The sequence below is a fragment of the Malaya genurostris genome, chromosome 2 (assembly GCF_030247185.1).
Source record: "Malaya genurostris strain Urasoe2022 chromosome 2, Malgen_1.1, whole genome shotgun sequence".
Lineage (NCBI taxonomy): Eukaryota > Metazoa > Arthropoda > Insecta > Diptera > Culicidae > Malaya > Malaya genurostris.
Genome location: NC_080571.1, coordinates 74887984 through 74908349, shown reverse-complemented (window position 1 = coordinate 74908349; position 20366 = coordinate 74887984). Strand labels below are relative to the sequence as shown.

General features: G+C 38.7%; 1 protein-coding gene across 1 annotated transcript; it reads left to right on the top strand.

Annotated features, from left to right (window-relative positions):
* Nucleotides 1-4853: 4853 nt before the first annotated feature.
* Nucleotides 4854-11711, top strand: LOC131428662 (uncharacterized). The gene is made up of 9 exons (XM_058592706.1): nt 4854-5120; nt 5188-5913; nt 5979-6084; nt 6300-6481; nt 9955-10382; nt 10443-10611; nt 10667-10813; nt 10875-11006; nt 11059-11711. Exons 1-9 carry the CDS (start codon nt 4905-4907, stop codon nt 11488-11490), a joined length of 2538 nt encoding a protein of 845 aa, XP_058448689.1. The 5' UTR covers nt 4854-4904; the 3' UTR covers nt 11491-11711.
* The last annotated feature ends 8655 nt before the right edge of the window (nt 11712-20366 follow it).

Genomic DNA, 20366 nt, shown 5'->3' with positions numbered 1-20366 from the left:
AACAGTTATAACTTACAAAAAATGTAACGCATGTAACGGTTCGTAACGTCTATAACTCACAAAAAAAAACGAATGTAACGCTTATAATTTACAAAAATTGAAACGAATATAACGCATCATGACACTTTTATCTTCAAAATGTAACGTCTATAACTTACAAAAAATTAGAGCAATTAATCTAGAACTTACGAAAAAGTAATGCGAGTAACGATTCGTAACATCTATAACTTACTAAACAGTAATGTGGGTGTTGTATCGAAATATGCCACGTGAAAAGGAAAGAATGTTGTAATGAATGTACTCGGTTCATGTATTCAGAATCTTCTCTGGAAGTTTATAATGAAATATTGTGTTGCTCAAGATATTCATAAACAACTGAGATTCCTGAAATTTGCGTAATCTATCAAAGATATGGGGCCAGAATAGGGATGCCAAGTGGTGCCCCATACAGAGGTGAAAACTGGTGCCCCATACAGAGGTGAAATTTAACTACACTGAGGTCTCTTTTTACGCAAGAGATACGTGCCCAGTGATGCGAACGGTACCGGTAAAATACATTTCTTTCCCTACATTCTACACACTCTGAGTGCTACCGCCTGCTACAACTGCTGGTAGATACATTTACTCTAGAGAGTGTACCAGCGACGATGAGAACGGTGAAGGTAAAAATATATTTTGTTCTGCTTCATTCTACACTTTCTTAGGTTTACAGCACTCTACAGTAGGCTGGGCGATACATTTGCTCAAAGCTACCGCCGCTTTGAAAAATGTAATATAGCTTTCTACCGCCGACGAAAAAAAAGTATTCTACCACTGTACTTTACATTGTTCGCTCAAAATGGTAGCGCACGTGTTTACATTGAACGTTAACAAATGATTACTAGTTATTTAATATATAAACATTATGTGTTGACGATTTTTTTGTATTTTTCAAGACCAGATTATATTTTATTTAAATAGTAGATCGTTTGATATTCTTGATGATCTTCCCGAATGGTGTAATGAATTATTTGTTTTCAAGGCCCTTTTTAAATGAAGAATTCAATGCTTTGCTGCATTGAAACGTAATGATTAGATTTTAGCAGATGAAAAAGTAAACAAAGAGAAACAATTAACTTTTGTGACTATATGAAATGGTTACGTCGACTTGTCAATTTTTTTCCCTTCATTAGCAGTGATCGTTGTTGTTCCTAAAATCGTTTTTTTTTTTCCAAAGCAATTCATGATCGTGTAAAATGACTGATTCATCGAAAATAAAGCGTTTTTATCGGGACATAGCCAATGATTGTTATAAGTGTGAAGATGATTATATAATTTGTAACATTGATTCTACTCGAATTTGCACGTACAAAAAATTAAGAAGTAGTTATGATCCCGGAAATTTTGTTAAGCATTTACGAAATGTGCATCCGGAAAAGGCTCTGGAATACGGACTACTGAAGAAAGGATATGCACCAGAAAAGAAAATAAAAATTCTTAAAACATCAATAGCACTCGACAGACAAGCTGTGGTTGAATCTTTGGTAAAAATGGTATCACTTCATCACTGGCCCATATGCGCCGTTGAATGGGAAGGTTTTCGAGAACTGCTAGATCCAATTTGCGAAGCACTTAAATTTAAAATCAATCGAGACAATATCTCTCGTCATATTGAACAATGCGCAACAAATATTAGGGGAAAAATTGCAGCTCAAATGCAAGGTCGATTAATATGCATCAAAGTCGACTCTGCGACCCGATATGGCCGTCATGTAGTGGGCATAAATGCGCAATTTAATAAAGATGATACTGTGATTATTAGAACCCTAGGTAAGGCTATTTTGATTTGGCCAAAGTAGTATAAGCATATAAATGATTTGTTTTGTAGCAATGATGGAAGTTAAATGTTGCCAGACTGGTAAAATCCTAAAGTCAAAAATCGATGATGTACTGAAGATGTACGGAGTCGCACAAGTCATTCCTATTGTGTATTTCGATGAAGTTTGAGCTTTCCATACAAAAAAAAACATCACTTGTTCGAAATGCAGAATCACATTTTTTACATTCAATCAAAACATTTCGAAATGCGGAAAATGGAAATTGTTCACTCAATCTAAAAACTTTAATTCGATCTAAATACCAAAAAAAAAATTATTTTTTATCTTCATTTATATAACGGTTAAAATTATTTCACACCGGAGAACGATTAAATTATTATTTCCGAACGAAGGGCCCTTCTATTTGATTCGAAGACTGCGAGAAGCGATCTAACCACCTCAAAGATATCGATGTTAGTTTCATTTGAAATCTTTTGTGACCATTACTTTTTAGGCTTCCCGAATAGGAAAACGGTAACCAGTATAGCCGAGTTCAGTTTACTTGTCCAACCAACAAGCCCTTAAAACATTCATTGACTAGTCACACGTGCGAATACGTGAAAGTCATCTTCAAAATAATGAACGAAATAGGCAATGTGCAGCGCCTACCGTAAAGTACATTTTCTATCGCACTCATGTACACTTTTCTACAACGGCAAAGTACTTTTTTCTACCGCCACGAGCTACTTTTTTTGTGGTACAGTAGCGCGAACAAGGAGGCAGTAAAATGTGGAAAAATATAATTTCTACCTACTTCGAACGGCCATGATTCCAGCCGTAGTTTTTTACGCGATACTGCTTCGCACGCCTACTGTAATAGAATTTTAGTTTGGATGCATCAACGCGGTACAGTAAGAAAAATTAAAAAAGGTAGATGTGGGTAAGCAGACTACAGTAATAAAAATGGGAGGCAGTTTGCATCCTTGTACGTGCCTCGTAAAAAAACACCCAAAAAAAAACCCACCTGGGTTCGATTACCAACCCCGCACATAAGGTCAGAAAGTTTTTCTGATCCGAAGAGGCGAATGACCTTAAGTTTAAAACCTCTATAATCGAAACAAAAAAAAACGCGTGACTTCGAAAATTCTTGTAAAAAACGCGTAACCTCGGAAATCCGCGTAAAAAAATCTCAAAACAAAATAGTTTTTTTTTAAGCCAAATATCTTAGAAATGCATAAATCATCCAGATCTAGTGAATCATAAAAATAAAGTTTTTTCACGAATCGACTTTGGGGAGAATTTAAGACCGCGTAACTTCGGAAATCCGCGTAGGAAAAAAATCGCAATATGGAAGAAATTTGTTTAGTCAAATATCTTAGAAATGCATGAAACGCCCAGATATGGTGTAAACTCAAAAATTATTATTTTTCGTCGAGAAAATCGACTTTGGGACTGGAAAAATTTTAAGACTTCTAAAATCGAAAAAAAATTTTTTGATGCCGAATGTCTGAGAAAACGAAATTTTCTAAGTGTCTAAGAGTTGCCTTAAAAAAATTCGGGATAACACCAGATCTCAAAGTTTCATGCATTTCTAAGACAAAACAAGAAAACCGCGTAATTTCGAAAATCCGCGTTAAACAACCGCACAATTTCAGAAATCCGCATTAAAAAGCCGCGTAAAAAGAAACCGCATAAAAAAACTTCTAAAAAAGACCCCAGTGTACACTAAAGCAATACTTTGATTGCATCCTGACGCAATATTTGCTGTTGTACTTATTATTATTATTATTCTATGTATTTTATTTGGTCCAATTTTAACCAGTATTTGTCATTATTTTTACGTTTCGTCTTTGACTCTTCAGTGCAGAGCAGTTCAAATTGAACTGCTTAGTGCTAAACTCGGCAGTTTAATTTGAACCGCTAAGCAGACGTAAAGTTTCTGCTACGTACAGAACACTTTTTGTTTTGCAACGAAGTGCAATGTCTTTTCTGACGTGCCGAACGAAAACGTGTTTTCGACTATTTCTGGCCGATGCAGGTATGGTCATTTAGGGGTTAGCCAAATTTTGTGCTAGGGCACATAACCGTTTTCATTACTTTTACGTTTCGTCTTTGACTCATCAGTGCAGAGCAGTAAGTAGCAGAAACTTTACGTCTGCTTAGCGGTTCAAATTGAACTGCCGAGTTTAGCACTAAGCAGTTCAATTTGAACTGCTCTGCACTAATGAGTCAAAGACGAAACGTAAAAATAATGAAAACGGTTATGTGCCCTAGCACAAAATTTGGCTAACCCCTAAATGACAGTATTTGTCGTTCACCGGAGTTGATATCGTGCTTTATAAGGGCACAGTTTGAGTTTCAGCGATCCAATGTTATTCGTATTCACGTCAATCCGGTTATGTCTCTGACATTACTCACCAATCGTTTTTCGCTGCAAGTTCGTCATGGTGCAACTTGCAAATTAAGTAAATCGTTTTCGTTGCAATGAACACAGCCTACCAAGGTATGAGTTATAGCTTTCGTGCATGCAAAGAAAACAAAGGTTTTTTATGCGCAGGTGAAACGGGAACCTTATTTGTACGATCGCGTATACGGTAGACGAAAGGTCACAATGAAAAAAATGATTGCCCTTGAGCAGGAGAATAATATTTTATCGCTAGAATAAATATTTAACATCAAGAATTTGAAAATTAAATGCCTAAACATTGTTTTGACAGTAACTTCTTGAATTTTTATCGATTTTTCGATTGTAGTTTCTGGAATTGCTGCATATTTGAAAATCATTTTGAAATTTAGAATGCTTCGCCACTTTGCTGCAGAATTATGTTACAGCAATTTAAAAAAGTCATTAGATTGATCATATTTAATTTCTAAATTTCGAATTCTTGAATAATATGCCATAATGCTTGAATATTTTTTAACTTTTTCTCATAACACAACCACCCCAACACAACACACGGAACCGGCGACAATCAATCGTCAACAAGTGCGCTGAACTATTAAAACCGCTGAGCGCCGCAGCACGTTTCTTCATGATTTGAGAGCGACTTCAAATTATTATCTCATTGGACATCCAGCTTGACTTGTGTTCTGTTGTGAAATTTCAGAATGGCCAACGGGTGCGATTGGATCAACGATGCTTTGCTGGAGCATGTGCTAAAGGCTGAGCAAGGTTCCAATCGGAAGAATCAGAATCTTCAGATAGTTGAATTCAGTGTTTCGCCCGCTACTAAAAAGGGCGATAACTATGCTAGTGAAATGTTGAGAGCCACGGTAGAGTATATGCGGGATAATAAACGCGAAAAATGTACTCTGATTTTGAAGGTGTGTGATCTAATAGGTCAATATATTGTGAAATAAATAAATAATCTGCTTCAAATTTGGTTGGCAGGTTATTCCATCCGGAGACATACAACGAGTTGTGATGGAAAAGAATAACATTTTCCCCAGAGAGATCGCCGTTTATAAAGACATTCTTCCAGGAATCCATCAGTTATTGAGAACCATAGGAGATTCAACTTCAATTTCTCCCCAATGCCTACTCACAACGAATGAACCGAAAGTCATGCTAGTATTCGAAGATTTAAAGGCAAAGGGCTATCAGATGGTGGATCGGAAACGGGGTTTGAACAAAAATCAAACCAGATTGGTTTTGAAAAAAATAGCAAAGTTACATGCCTGCTCCGCTGTTCTGTATCAGAAGAATCCCGAAATTATGGAGCCGGTCCTTGAGGGTGCGATCAGTACCAATCCAAATAGGCAAGATTTTCTTATTTTCTATAAAATGTGTGCCCGGCAAGTGATAAAACTTGTTGATAGTTGGAACGATCCAAAATACCAATCTATTTTGGAAAAACTTCGTAATCTGCCGGAAACCACAATTGCCAAAGGTTGCCAAGTCTACACGCGAAATGATGCCGTTTTCAATGTACTGAATCACGATGATGTCTGGACTAGTAATTTGATGTTCAAATACGAAGGCGACAAACTAGATGATGTTCTAATGTTTGACTACCAGCTGGCGTATTTTGGATCTCCTGGAGTGGACTTGAATTATTTCCTGTATGGATCGGTTCAACCGGATATTCGCGAACAATGTTGGTTAGAACTTATAAGGGTTAGTAGTTGGGATAGTGTTTCCTATCGTAGTAATTCAATTGAAGTATTTTTTTTTGTTTTCAGGAGTACTATGACATTCTTAACGAAACGTTGAAGAAATTAAACTACGAAGGTCACATTCCATCGCTTCAAGAGATACACGTTGAAATCATACGATCTGGATATCACAGTGAGTTTCGCCATCTTTGATCAAGTTGTGAAATTATTTGTAGCTTGCAAAGCTTGATAATATAACAGCTGTAGTCTGTTTCATTTGTCTTCTTATTACCAAGGAAAACTATGAATGAAACGTGAGCTTGATAAGATAATTGTTCTGCAATAATATGATCACTCTTCTTATCTTGCCATTACATTTGTTATTTATTCAGTGCGATTACTTTTTAGGTGTCAACGCGGTGTTTTGCTTACTGCCCCTAGCCATGATGGAGAACACTGAGAATGCCGAAATGGATGTGTTTCTTCAGGAAAGCGATGCCGGGGCAGCATTCCGTCAGCAAATATTTGCCAACCCGAAGTATGAACCTATTCTCAAAGAGGCCTTGGTGAAGTTTGACCTTTTAGGTTATTTTGAATAAACGGTTCTAATTCCATGTGCATCGGGTTCGAATTGTTATGGTGCAATTGTTGTTTATGATGACTGAAAACAAAACAAAAAATTGAAAATAAATCTCTGTATTTTAGCAAGTTTTTGGCAATTATTTGATTTAGGATAAAGTGAAAACCTGTTTTAATCCACCTAGTGTGATCATGCTTTTCTCTTATTACTCAAATTTTCATATGTATTACTGAAGGATTATTCAAAAATCTTTTCATTGCATCTAGAATAAACACAGTGTTGAGCAAATTTGGAAGATATTTTTCATTTGGCTCATCGCCGTATCGTCGTTCTCAAACAAAGGTTTGAATGTTTAAGCCCTGACGATGAACGGAAGTTGGATTCAGAAAAAAAGTTATGAGTTTTTTAAATTTTCTTCAATAATCACCCTGTTGCTTCGGAATTGAAAGTGGCTTAAAAAAAAGTCAGGAACTATGTAAGACATTTTATTACTTATTATTTAAGTCTTAGTTTGTGAAAGCCGGTTAAGCCATCACCTCTGAGAAAGTTTGTTTTAGTTTTCATTATTTAAGAGGGCTGGGAAAATCAAGATCAAAAAATAATCTAATCATAATCACTATCGAAGATGTATTCTTTCCGAATAAAGATCACGCTTGATATGATCTTTTTAAGATCAGTTGATCAGTGATCTTTCAATCAAATCGATCATAATCATAGCTGATATTCCGTCACACAAAATCGGCAGCGAGTTTGTGCCACTATTATTACTGATTCCTATAAGAAATCATTGAGCATTATGTAAGAATCACACACAGGGTTGCGCAAAAGAACCTGACACATTTCGATCTCCGGTTACACTGGAACCAAACAAGGTAGGGAAAACCGAACACGGCATCGAAATGTAGAACAATAAAGGTTTATTTTCGTCAAGTAGTTTTCCATCACGGACCTTTGGAGTATCGCTCACCGCGTTTATATTTATAATTCGTTTTTGAAGAATCAGTCAAACGTGAGTTTCAAAAACATTTTAAATTGAAATCGAAAACGTTGGTACCTTCGCGGAATGCTGTGATATTGTGGGTGAAAACTATTGCAAAAACAGGTTTCGCGACCAAAATAAAACCTTTGAGTCACGTCCGGACTGTCCGGACCCCAGAGAATGTTGAATCGTTTAACCCCCATTTTTTTATTTCGATCTCTGAAAATTAGTGACAACGGTAATCCTACCGAAATTTATAACTAAGACTGACGCGTGTCAATGAAACTTATGGAACATTGCTAATTTTGTATCTTTTGGGAATCTAGGGACGGGTGAAAAGGAATATTCAAGAGGGTGCTCAAAACGGGGCAAATTTAAATTTTGTAACTTTAAGGAATTATCTTTTAACGCTCCTCGCCACCAGAGTGGGAAAACCCCGTTTTCGGTACGGTACCGTCTACGTAGTTTCAACACATGTTCTCATTTGATTTACACTATGTTCTATTTCGCTACCGGTTCTTTATTTGCAATGCAATGAATACTAGGTAGGTTTCATGTTAATTAGTTAGTGACAAAAGAATTTGTTTTAGTACTAGCTGATATTCATGCATTATTCAGACCAAACCAATAAGATGCTATTGGGCATGAATTTGATTTATATATGGGACAGGAGCGCAGGATTTGGCATCTCTCAAACATAATGCAAGCGCAGCGTTTGAATGACGCGTTTAAATTGGCATAGCAAAATCCTGCGCTTGTTTTACTTCTACGTATGATATTCAAACTAAATATGATCGTGATAGATTTTAAGTTTATCAGCAATGCTTTACGATACATATGACTTTTTACAGTACTTGCTCTGATATTTTCAGCTCTACAAAATTGATCAATGCTTTTATCCAAGTCAGTAGAAGTCCATTGATAGTAAAATCAACAAAATCGTTTCAATCTCAACGAAGATACAGTCATTTGAAAAAAAAATTGTTTCTTTAATATATTTTAAAAACTTTTGCACATATCTGTGTGCAAGGTGCTGATAGACTCGGTGATGTTTTCAAATTCAAGCTTCAGTTTCAGGTATCGTTTTCTTAACAGCCTGTAATAAATCGCAGTGTTGTGCTTTCAGTATCCTTACCAGCACATGCACGTACCGGATTATAGCCACCTATCATTAGATTCCCGAAAGTTAGAAAATTTATAATTTCCATATTTTTCTTTCGATTTTGTCACAATTACTAGAATGACCTAATATTTTTGAAAAATATTTAAAAAATTTGACGGTCAATTTTATTATTTGACAAAATTTCAATTTCTTATTACTGTAAATAAATTTTAAACAAGTAAAAGATCTGACACATTCACTTTTTGTGAAATTTTAGGAAAACTGGAGTAGTTTTCTGACTACTACTTCCGGTGTTTTCGGAATACGGGAACCATCATAACCGACACTGTAAAAACGTCAGAGCTTTTTCGTTGATACCCTTAATTGAAAATATTGTTAATTCATCCATCAACTTGAGATTACATGCAGCTTCCGAAAATTTCATTCACTATCGATCTAAGCCAAAATTGTGTTCCTGGTTTGTAAGAAATGAGCTTGAATACACCTTTAACTTACACCAAAATGCATAGAAATACTAGTACTCGTATATAATTCTGGCAAGATCCGTCTGTCAGAACGAAGGAATAAAAATATCTGTCAAAAGAAGGGTTAAAATAAATGTTTTCCCGAGATCTACCCTACTATGTTCTCTACACAGAAACAGACACACGCAGATGTTTGCTCAATTTGTCGAGTTGAATCGATTGGCATACGATACTGGGCTCTTCGGTTTATTTTTACAAAGTTTAAGCAACATTTTTAGTCTGTTTTGAAGATCTCCTTTGCATAATACCGTAACACTAAGATCCATTTTAAAGATTTTGACCACTGTTCCCTGCGACTCCGAATCCGGCAATAGGGTGTAACAGTAGGGGAGAGTGTTCGGTTACCAGCACCCTTTTATTTTAAGCTCGTAACTTATGACTTAGTGCACATTATGCGGACATCTATACATCAATGGAAAGCTAAAGTCCCTAGTTAAAAACTGATTAAGAAACTAAGTTGATTCTATCGATTAAAAAAAATTATTATCAATTAAGTAAAGCGATAAATTTTGACCGTTTCAAAAAAGTTGTTCGGTTACCGTCAATAGAAATTTTGCTAAAAATGGAAATATACTAAACATTTTTCAAACACGGAAAAAAATAACAAAATGAGTGAAAATATTTATTTTTAATTTCATATCATTTCATCAAGAACAATTTCGATTTTCGTTCACTGTCTGCTGGAACAATAATGAATCGAAACCATGACGTATTTAATTATTATTATGCTACGATACGTTGAGAATGTCGATTCTATAAATACCAACGTGACGAACGTTGGTATTTCATTCGTTGGAGCCACCCTCGTCTATAGGAGGGCAGCATTCATCGTCATCGTATCAGATCACGTTTACTAGTGGCAGTCAGTCCGCGTCGTGCGTTTGTGTGCACCAGGCAAAACACGGTCCGCTATGACGGAATATTGCGAAATTGAGTGTGCTTCGGACGCGTGGAAAAATGCCGCTTTTTACGTGGATATCGTTGGAGCGGATTTGGTGCTACCGACGGATGCGTTCCGGGTATTGGATATTCAAATCGCAAATGCTACTTCGAAACCTGCAGGCTACATGTCTGTGATGCATCGGGTCACTGTACGCGTTCAGTTCCGCGAAGATGGAAAACAACGAATTTTGACTTACCTCGTGAAGGAGAAGTCGGACCAAGTTTTAAGTATTGAAGTAGTAAACAGTTTACTAGCTTTTCCGAAGGAAATAGAAGTCTACAGCAAATTTTTACCTGCATTCGAACGGCTCTGGATTAACGAAGGAGTTAAATTTGGACCACGGTAAGTGTAGGTGAGGTGGAATTTTCATTAGATGAATCAGTAAATTTATTTTTATTGCAGAATATTCAAAACTATATCTTCGCCGGTACCTTTGCTTGTATTAGAAGATTTGAAAACGTCGGACTATTGCATGAAAGACTGTAGCGTTGGACTGAGTCTCGAAGACTGTGAGAGAGTGCTGGAACTGTTGGCAAAGTTTCACGCAGCTTCTGTTGTGTACTACGAGCAGGTTATTTTCTCCTACGTTTTGCTCAGAGATAGTCCAATTAAAACTGTTATTTCAGAACGGTTCATACTCGGATGATTTTAGTGACGGATTATTTACCGACAGATTGGTTCCACAATATGAAGAGTATTACGTTCCCATGTTCGACTCATACCTACAGGCGTTGGAAGATCTCGGATATTCATCATCCATATTAGACACATTGGTGAGTTTGAATCATCACAATTGCAGAAATTAATTATAACGTTTTTTCATTTCACATGCAGAGTCAGTGGAAAGGACAGCTTTATTCGAAACTTTGTAAATTATTCAGGATAGACCACACAAAGTTCAACGTTCTCAATCACGGTGATGTTTGGGTCAATAACATTCAGTTCAGCGAAAAAGATTTACTCCTGGTAAACAGCATTTACGAATTTGACCATTTTCATATGCTCATCAAAATTTCAGATTGATTTCCAGATCCCTTTCTTTGGGTCACCGTCTTTCGATTTGCTATATTTCATCATCACTTCGGCTGCATTCGAAGTTCGAACCGACAAATTTGATCATCTCATCGAACATTACCACAGCCACTTGATTGAAGGATTGCAGCATCTGAATGCCACTACAAAGGGTCCAACGTTGCAGCAGTTACACGGTGACATTGTCGACCACGGATTTTTAGCATGTATTCTGTCGTTCGATAGTCTTGCGTTGATGCTGGTGACGCCAGAACTAGAATTGGTCCTGGACCTTTTGGTTGCGGATTCTCCTGCTGGAGTAGAGTACCGGAGAAAGATATATATGAATGATAGTTTTGTGCAAATGATAGCAAAACTTATGCCATTTATGTGGAAGAGAGGTTTCTTGGAATATCCGGAATCGTTGAGCGCGGTGTGAACAAATTTGGTTTTATATTCACCGTAATACAAGAGGCTTTTAAAGATTAAATTTTGACGAAATTAGCTCTTTTGCTTACCGAATTCTACATTATTTTCTCTACGTTTCAACTTGGTATTATCAGTGCATTCTATCCAAGTATAATTCAACTCTGCAGACTGCTGAAGAAAATAATAAATTTGTTCAATTGGTATCTACCTAATTGAAATACGTAAACAAAATTGCATCCATAGAGTAATTATTCTGAAACTTTCCATTAAATAACCACTAATTATGAAAAAACTTGCTTAATTCACCTAGTGGTGTATTTAGGAGTTTATCGGTTCATCCATATCCGAGCAAATTGAGTTTGTCGTTTACGCCACTTATACCATTATATCACCGGAACCAAAAATAACAAAGATTTGATTTTCAAACATGATCCACGACTCAATAGTATATCTCAAACGAGCTAAGCTTGTTAAAATCGGTTCAGCCATCGCGGAAAAAGGCGGAAAAAGAGTGTTAAATCGTTTATGCCACTTATAACATTATATCTCCGGAACTAGAAGAGATAGTCAAAATTTTAGCTCGATCGGAAAAACTATATCTAGTTTTGTATGTGTGCGTGTTCTTTGGATGACAGTTTCACTCAGGGAAAATTTGATGGTTCTAAAGTACATTTATGACACATTTGTATTTTATTCATTATTTCTTAGGTTAAATGTGATTTGCATTAAGGAAAATTTCATGGCCGTCATTGTGATTTTTCATACCGTCGCATTTATTGACATCAAATAATCTTTGTAATACAAAAACGAGGAAATTTTGGAGACTTTTACTATTCAATTCCGGAGCGTATGCACAAGTTTTGACGTAACGGAACAGGTTAACACAAAAGTGACGATGAATCACAAACATTATTTTTTTTTAAATCATGGACACTTTCGCAAAAACCGCATTTATTTCAAGGCGATTGGTTATAATTCTTATTTTTATCTATACATTCACGATTAAAATAAAATCGTATGAAGTTTATACATTCAAAAAAATCCTCAAACTATTAATTAAAATCTGAGATATGCATTTCCGGTTCCGGAATGACAGGCTGATAAGTATAAAAATTTCATTTTCTGGATCGATTTTTTAATATACGACACGGAAAAATCAAACCAAATACATTCAAATAGTCTGATTTTTTAATTTGGCCGGCATAGTTAGTATATTTCCAAATACGTTGATTTTGGGTATACCGGATCATCGTTCCTGGTTCCGGAAGTACTGGGAAAGTACTCGAGTGCTCCAAACCAGAAATCACATCAGTTTACAGGTTATGCTGGTTGCTGGCCAAACTAATCGATTTCAGATATGTTGGTCCCCAGCCCCCGGTTCCGGAAGTACCGGAAATAGTAGTCAAAAACTCAAAAACGGAACTCTCCTCATTTTATCAGAAACAGCTAAGTCGATTTTCACAAACTTAGACTCAAATAAAAGGGTAAATGTATATGAAAATAGGCTGACCTGTGACCTGTGTTCGGATCTCACTTCCGGTTTCGGAACAAAATGCGTTTAAAATTTCATACCGTCAGTCACGTACCCAGAGGGGGGGGGCCCGAGGGGCCCTGGCCCCTCCCGAAATCAAAAACATATAATTATTTAGAATGTCCCAGACATGTGCTACAGAAATAACAAGACAGTAAACGTAATGAAATGTAATACAATATCAGTTCCAGTGAAAAAATTTAAAGTGTATGTTAAAAACAGCCGTAAAAAGAATCACCGAGAATAAGGTACATAAGCCATCTTCAGTAATGGGCCCCTCCCGAAACAAAATCCTGGGTACGGGCCTGTATATCGTCATTTAGAGTGAAAATGCATTAAATGAAAAATACTATTAACTTGTTTTAAAACTGTTTAAAATCGAAAAGGTTGTGCTAATGAACTCCCAAACAAACTTTTTCATTCTTATTCAATATTCAAAGAAATGTTTTCTGAAGAATCTCTTAGTAATACTAATGAAAACATGAGCTATATGAGAAAGGCATCATTACACCACTAGGAGTTTTTTTTTCGTGGCTCGATCCCCCATCAACAAGTGAAAACAAAATTGTACCTGAGGTTGTTTCTTTGTTTTCTATATAAATTAGTCATAATTTTGGTCTCGGTAATAGTTAAAATAACAGAAATTATAACTTAATTTGGCCTAGATGATAACAAAATTGTTACAAACGTTGATATATAAATAATAATGTTATATTTAAATTTGTTACACGACTTTTCAATTGTTATTATCCATTTTTCTGGAAGTAAATTTTACCGTGAAAATCTAAAAATATATTTTGTGAAGCAACGATGAAATTGAACAGCTTCAGGCGATTTAATATGCCATAAAAAGTCATGCAGCTGGTTTCAGACTTACTCCATCTGACAACCCTCTTAGAAAAAAACGCTCAACGATCGTCCTTCGTTCGTCCAATACGTTGGATCATTGGTCCAATAAACGTCCAATCAATCGTTCAACGGGAGGCCAACACGGCACCTTCGTTTGCCGATTTTGAAACCGTTGAACCGAATGCCATGTTTTTCGTTCAACAAACCTGGCGGACAGAGGTCCATTGTCGAGCCATTTTTAATATGAGGAGTTGGAGCCCCGTCGAACTAGTTTTACTGGAGAATTTCCGAAGTTTTTTCCACTTATTTTTTTTTAACTAACACTACAGACCTGTACTGTGTTTGGTTGGTAAACGACTGGACAACGCGCAATTCAGGCCCAATGTGATTCTTAGCCTCTTGACCAGTAACTCCAATCCCTACCTCCCCGCGGTGCCGGCTGGGGTACGAGTAACCATAGGAAAGATTGTGTAACCAACCCCGGTGGGACCATGCTCGTATGCTGACAGGAAAGGGGGGGCTTGTCTTCTCTTTACAGAGAGCGAGCCTACCCGAGCGTCTGTTCCCCATGTTGGGGCGGCTCGAAATAGCGTCTGTTCTCCATGTTAGGAGCGGCTGATTACCGTCCTTGTGTCAGTGTGGGACAGTGCTGACACGATGGCCCTCCGGCGAGACAGGAGGTTGGTACAGGCCTATCAAGCCGACAAAGACAAACGCGACGAACTAAGGACTACGATTGGAAGCTTGGCACATGGAACTGCAAATCGCTTGGCTTCCCAGGATACGACCGAATGCTGCATGATGAGTTTAAAATTCGATGTCGTAGTACTGCAGGAACTTTGTTGGACGGGACAGATGGTGTGGAAAAGTGGACATCGTGCGGCTACCTTCTACCAGAGCTGGGGCACAACCAGCGTTCTAGGAACGGGATTTGTAGTGCTGGGCAAGATGCGCCAGCGCGTGATTGGATGGCAGCGAATCAGTGATAAGATGTGCATATTGAAGATCAAGGGTCGTTTCTTCAATTACAGCATCATCAATGTGCACTGCCCACAAGAGACGAGACCCGATGACGAGAAGGAAGCATTTTACGCGCAGCTGGAACGAACCTACGGCGGGATGTAAAACTCGTCATCGGCGACATGAATGCTCAGGTAGGCCGGGAGGCAATGTACAGGCCCGTGATCGGGCTGGAGAGCCTGCACGCGGTAACAAACGACAACGGTCAACGATGCGTAAACTTTGCAGCCTCCCGAGGAAAGGTAGTTCAAAGCACCTTCTTGCCCCGCAAAGATATCCACAAAGCCACCTGGAGATCACCTGATCAACATACGGAAAATCAAATCGACCACGTTCTCATCGACGGGTGATTCTTCTCCGACGTCATCAATGTCCGCACCTACCGCAGTGCCAATATTGATTCTGACCACTACCTTGTCGCGGTTTGTATGCGCTCAAAACTATCGACGGTGCACCATACTCGTCGCACAGGAACGCCGGGACTCAATCTCGAGCAGCTACGTAGCGTTCGTACTGCAGAGGAATACGCCCAATAACTGGAGCTAGTGCTACCAACGGAAGAGCAACTTGGCGCGGCGACTCTTGAAGACTTCTGGAGGAACATAAGGTCCGCCGTGAGTAGCACTGCTGCAACTGTACTAGGTACGAGGTTATGGAATCGAGGAAACGACTGGTTTGACGGCGAATGTCAGCAGTTGGTCGAAGAGAAGAATGCAACAAGGGCGAGGATGCTGCAACACCGCACGATGGCGAACGAGGAACGATACAGACAGGCGCGAAACAGACAGAACACGGTTTTCCGGAGGAAAATGCGCCACCAGAAAGACCAAGATCGCGAAGCGATGGAACAGCTGTACAGCGCAAATGACACACGGAAATTCTATGAGAAGGTGAACCGCTCACGTAGAGGCTACACGCCACAGGCCGAAATGTGCAGAGGTGATTTGTGAGGCGGAAGCAGTACTATGACGAGCATCTGAATGGCGAAGCACAAGATACAGAGAACGACACAGGAATCAATCTGTGTGCATGCTCAGCCGACGACAGATTCCCAGCCCCTGATCTGTCGGAGATAAGTGAGGAGATCGGACAGCTGAGGAACAACAAAGCCGCGGCAATGACCAGTTGCCAGGCGAGCTACTCAAATATGGAGGAAAGGCACTGGCTAGTGCGCTGCACTGGATGATTTCTAAGATTTGGAAAGAGGAGATTCTACCGCAGGAATGGATGGATGGAGTGGTGTGTCCCGTCTACAAAAAGGGCGATAAGCTAGACTGTTGCAATTACCGCGCAATCACATTGCTGAACGCCACCTACAAGATACTCTCCTAAATCCTTTGCCGTCGTCTATCACCAATAGCTGAGGAATTCGTAGGGCCGTACCAAGCGGGATTCACTGGAGCCCGCGCCACTACAGATCACATATTCGCGATAAGACAAGTACTCCAGAAGTGTCGTGAATACAACGTTCCCACGCATCACATATTCATTGACTTCAAAGCGGCATACGACACAATCGATCGAGAACAGCTATGGCAGATAATGCACGAATACGGTTTCCCGGATAAACAGAGGCGATTGGTTAAAGCAACGATGGATGGAGTGATGTGCTACGTCCGAGTATCTGGGAAGCTCTCGAGTCCCTTCGAATCTCGGAGATGGCTACGTCAAGGCGATGGACTTTCTTGTATCTTGTTCAATATTGCCCTGGAAGGTGTGATTCGAAGAGCGAGGATCGACACGAGTGGCACGATCTTCCGAAAGTCCGTACAACTTTTTGGATTCGCTGACGATATTGATATTGTGACACGTAACCTTGAGAAGATGACGGAAACCTCGGACTGAAAGCTGAAGCTAGGCATATCGGACTGGCCATAGATGCGTCAAAACTAAAATACATGAGAGGTAGAGGCTCTAGAGAAGAAACACTACGCCTCCCACCACGAATATTGATAGACGGTGACGATATCGAGATGGCTGACGAGTTCGTGTATTTGGGCTCACTGGTGACCGCTGATAATGACAGCAGCAGAGAAAGTATTTTGGCAGGGAATCGTGCGTACTTTGGACTCAGAAAAACCCTTCGATCGAGAAAAGTACGCCACAGCACGAAATTGACCATCTAAAGACTATCTCAGAAAGTATGGACGCACTTTGATTTCGCTGTAAAAATTTCACCAGTGTTAGATATTCAGATTTTATTCGATATACTGATAATATTAGACTACAACAACAGAATATTATTCTAAACATTTCCTACTTAGCCTTTGTAGACTAGCTGGCGCACCTTCTTGCAAACGTTCCTCATTAAATTCCATACAGACTTCTTGTATCATTACATAATTTTTATTCTAATTTAGCTATTGGTTGAACTTATGGACGCAGCTGGGATCAGAACTAAGTCTTAAAAGGGGCCTTTATTAAATTGAAACTCCAATTTTCTTTATGAAATGATAAATAAGTTTCATGTATGAAAGGTCACGACAAGTAAGAATGTCTCGAACTGGGACATTGGATAGTCTACCTTGGGTACGCAAAGAATTTAGTAGTTGAGATCTGACATCAAGATACTCCACGCATGTCCAAACGACATGATCAATATCCCGATAAACTTCTCCGCAAGCACAATGATTAGTCTCGGAGAGCCCAATTCGAAGGAGATGTGCATCTAACGTGTAGTGATTGGACATGAGTCTGGACATCACACGAATGAAATCCCTACTCACATCCAGTCCCTTGAACCATGCCTTTGTCGATATTTTAGGAATAATTGAGTGCATCCAACGACCCAGATCATCTTTATTATACAGACTTCTTGGCGACAAGTTTTGATGCTTTTTTCCAATCTTTTTCGAACTGTTGAATGGTTTCGGCTGCCGAGACATGTTTCCTAAGATGTGCCTTCGTTAATGCCCAAAATTCCTCAATTGGTCGAAGTTGTGGGCAATTTCGTGGATTCATGTCTTTTGGGACGAAAGTGACATACCATTGATTTCGAAGAAGCAAGATCTGGCCAGAAGCCAACAGGATCCTTGTGGCTTCGAATCATGGGTAGAAGTCATTTTTGTAAACATTCCTTAATGTATATTTCGCTGTTCATTGAAGCAGTGGTGAGGAAGGGATTCAAAATCTTACCGCAGCTACAAATCGCTTGCCAGACCATAGCTTTCTTACCAAATTTTTCGACTTCAATCGATGTCTCGGACTGGTTTAACACTTGCCCTTCTTACATCGTATAATATTGTGGTCCCGGCAAGGTTTTGTAATCGAGTTTCACGTAGGTTTCGTCGTCCATGATTATGCAGTTCAAATTTCCAGCAAGAATCGTATTGTACAGCTTTCGAACCCTCGGCCTGATCGATGCTTCTTGTTTCGGACTACGTTTTGGTTGTTTCTGCTTCTTATAGGTTCAAAAATTCAAACGTTCTTTAGCACGAAGAACATTTGACTTCAAAGTGCCCACTTTTTGGCCACATCTCGAACTGAAACCTTCTTCTTTTGCTCGAACGCCTTCAGTATACTTTTATCCAACTGAGGGTTAGTAACAGTTCGGCTGAAAAGTTCGTATCGTTTAATAGAAACACACATTTTTTTGCCAAAATTCAACATAATTGCCATCAGAGGCAATACAGCGATTATAACGATCTTCCAACTTTTCGATACCATTTTTGTAGTACGATTTGTCCTTTGCCTCAAAATAGGCCTCAGTTTCAGCGATTACTTTTCATTGCTTCTAAATTTTTTACCAGCGAGCATTCTCTTGAGGTCTGAGAACAGGAAAAAGTCACTGGGGGCCAAATCTGGAGAATACGGTGGATGAGGGAGCAATTCGAAGCCCAATTCGTTCAATTTCAGCATGGTTTTCATCGACTTGTGACACGGTGCATTGTCTTGATGAAACAAAACTTTTTTCTTCTTCAAATGAGGTCGTTTTTTTTTTAAATTTCGTCCTTCAAACGCTCTAATAACGCTATATAATAGTCACTGTTGATGGTTTTTTCCTTTTCAAGGTAGTCGATGAAAATTATACCATGCGAATCCCAAAATACAGACGCCATAACCTTACCGGCCGATTGTTGAGTCTTTCCACGCTTTGGGTTCGATTCATCGCGTGCAGTCCACTCAGCTGACTGTCGATTGGACTCCGGAGTGCAGTGATGGAGCCATGTTTCGTCCATATATATCGACGAAAAAAATCGGTTTTATTTCGATATAACAGCTCCAAACACTGCTCAGAATCATCAATTCGTTGTTGTTTTTGATCGATTGTGAGCTCACGCGGCACCCATTTTGCACAAAGCTTCCTCATATCCACATATTCGTAAATAATATGTCCAACACGTTCCTTTGATATCTTTAGGGTGTCAGCTATCTCGATCAACTTCACTTTACGGTCATTGAAAATCATTTTGTGGTTTTTTTTCACGTTTTCATAGATAACAGCCTCTTTTGGACGTCCACTGCGTTCATCGTCTTCGGTGCTCATATGACCAGTACGAAATTTTGCAAACCACTTACGAATTTTTGCTTCGCACGGTGCAGAGTCTGGATAACACTCATCAAGCCATTTTTGGGTATCGGCGGCACTTTTTTTCATCAAAAAGTAGTGTTTCATCAACACACGAAATCCCTTTTTTCCATTTTTTATTGTGAAGTAGCTTCACTTAAAATGCAATATCTCATAAACTAATAATCAGACAGCTGTCAAATTTTAACACGTATCTTTTAAAGGTTGGTACTAACTGAAAATGGTATTGATTTAATTCTAGTGGCGCCCTCTCATAGAAACGATACGAACTTTTCAGCCGATCTGTTATGACCTTTTTATCGACCCGTTTTCGGTTTATCCTCAATGGTGTTATCCTCACCGAACTTCCTAATTGCATTTCGCACGGCTTTTTCACTTACTCCTTCCATTTTTGCTATCTTTCTCAGTGACAGTCCGCGTTCTGTGCACCATTTGCACACAATTTTTCAACGTTGTTCTGCTGAAAGTCCTCCCATTTCGAAACAAACTAATGAAAACGAATAAACAACTGCACAAGTGGTTAGAGAAGAGTGTAAACAACAGCCATAAAAATTGACAGATTCTGTACCATTGCGAAATGGCAGCGGTTTTTGGTTGCATTCATACTTTCTGGGACAGTCTTTAAAAAAATTTAGGCTTGAAACATTACTGATTCATCAGTTCGTGCTGGCATCTCATCAGACTCAGTCGACAATTGCTTACGGTCGAGACGATAGAAACAAAGACAATAGAGTGTAGTGAACAATAGAGTGTACGAAATGGGCAAATACGATTTAACAAAGCCTGAAACTTGGCCTACAAGGCCAAATTCAATTTGTATTGATTTCAAGCGCTGCAAAGTTAGACCAGCAGCAAATGAAATTGAAATCCTACTTAAAGAACGAATGCATCTAAACGTTACTGATGTAAGTGAGATTCAATTCAACAAGGCGTCTAACTGTGTGTACATTATGTTCAA

Coding starts and splice junctions, on each gene's coding strand:
- LOC131428662 (XM_058592706.1), top strand. CDS start 4,905: ATGGCCAACGGGTGCGATTGGATCAACGATGCTTTGCTGGAGCATGTG. Junction 6,482..9,954: donor AGTTTGACCTTTTAGGTTAT/TTTGAATAAACG, acceptor CACGTTTACTAG/TGGCAGTCAGTCCGCGTCGT. Junction 10,383..10,442: donor GGAGTTAAATTTGGACCACG/GTAAGTGTAGGT, acceptor TTTTTATTGCAG/AATATTCAAAACTATATCTT.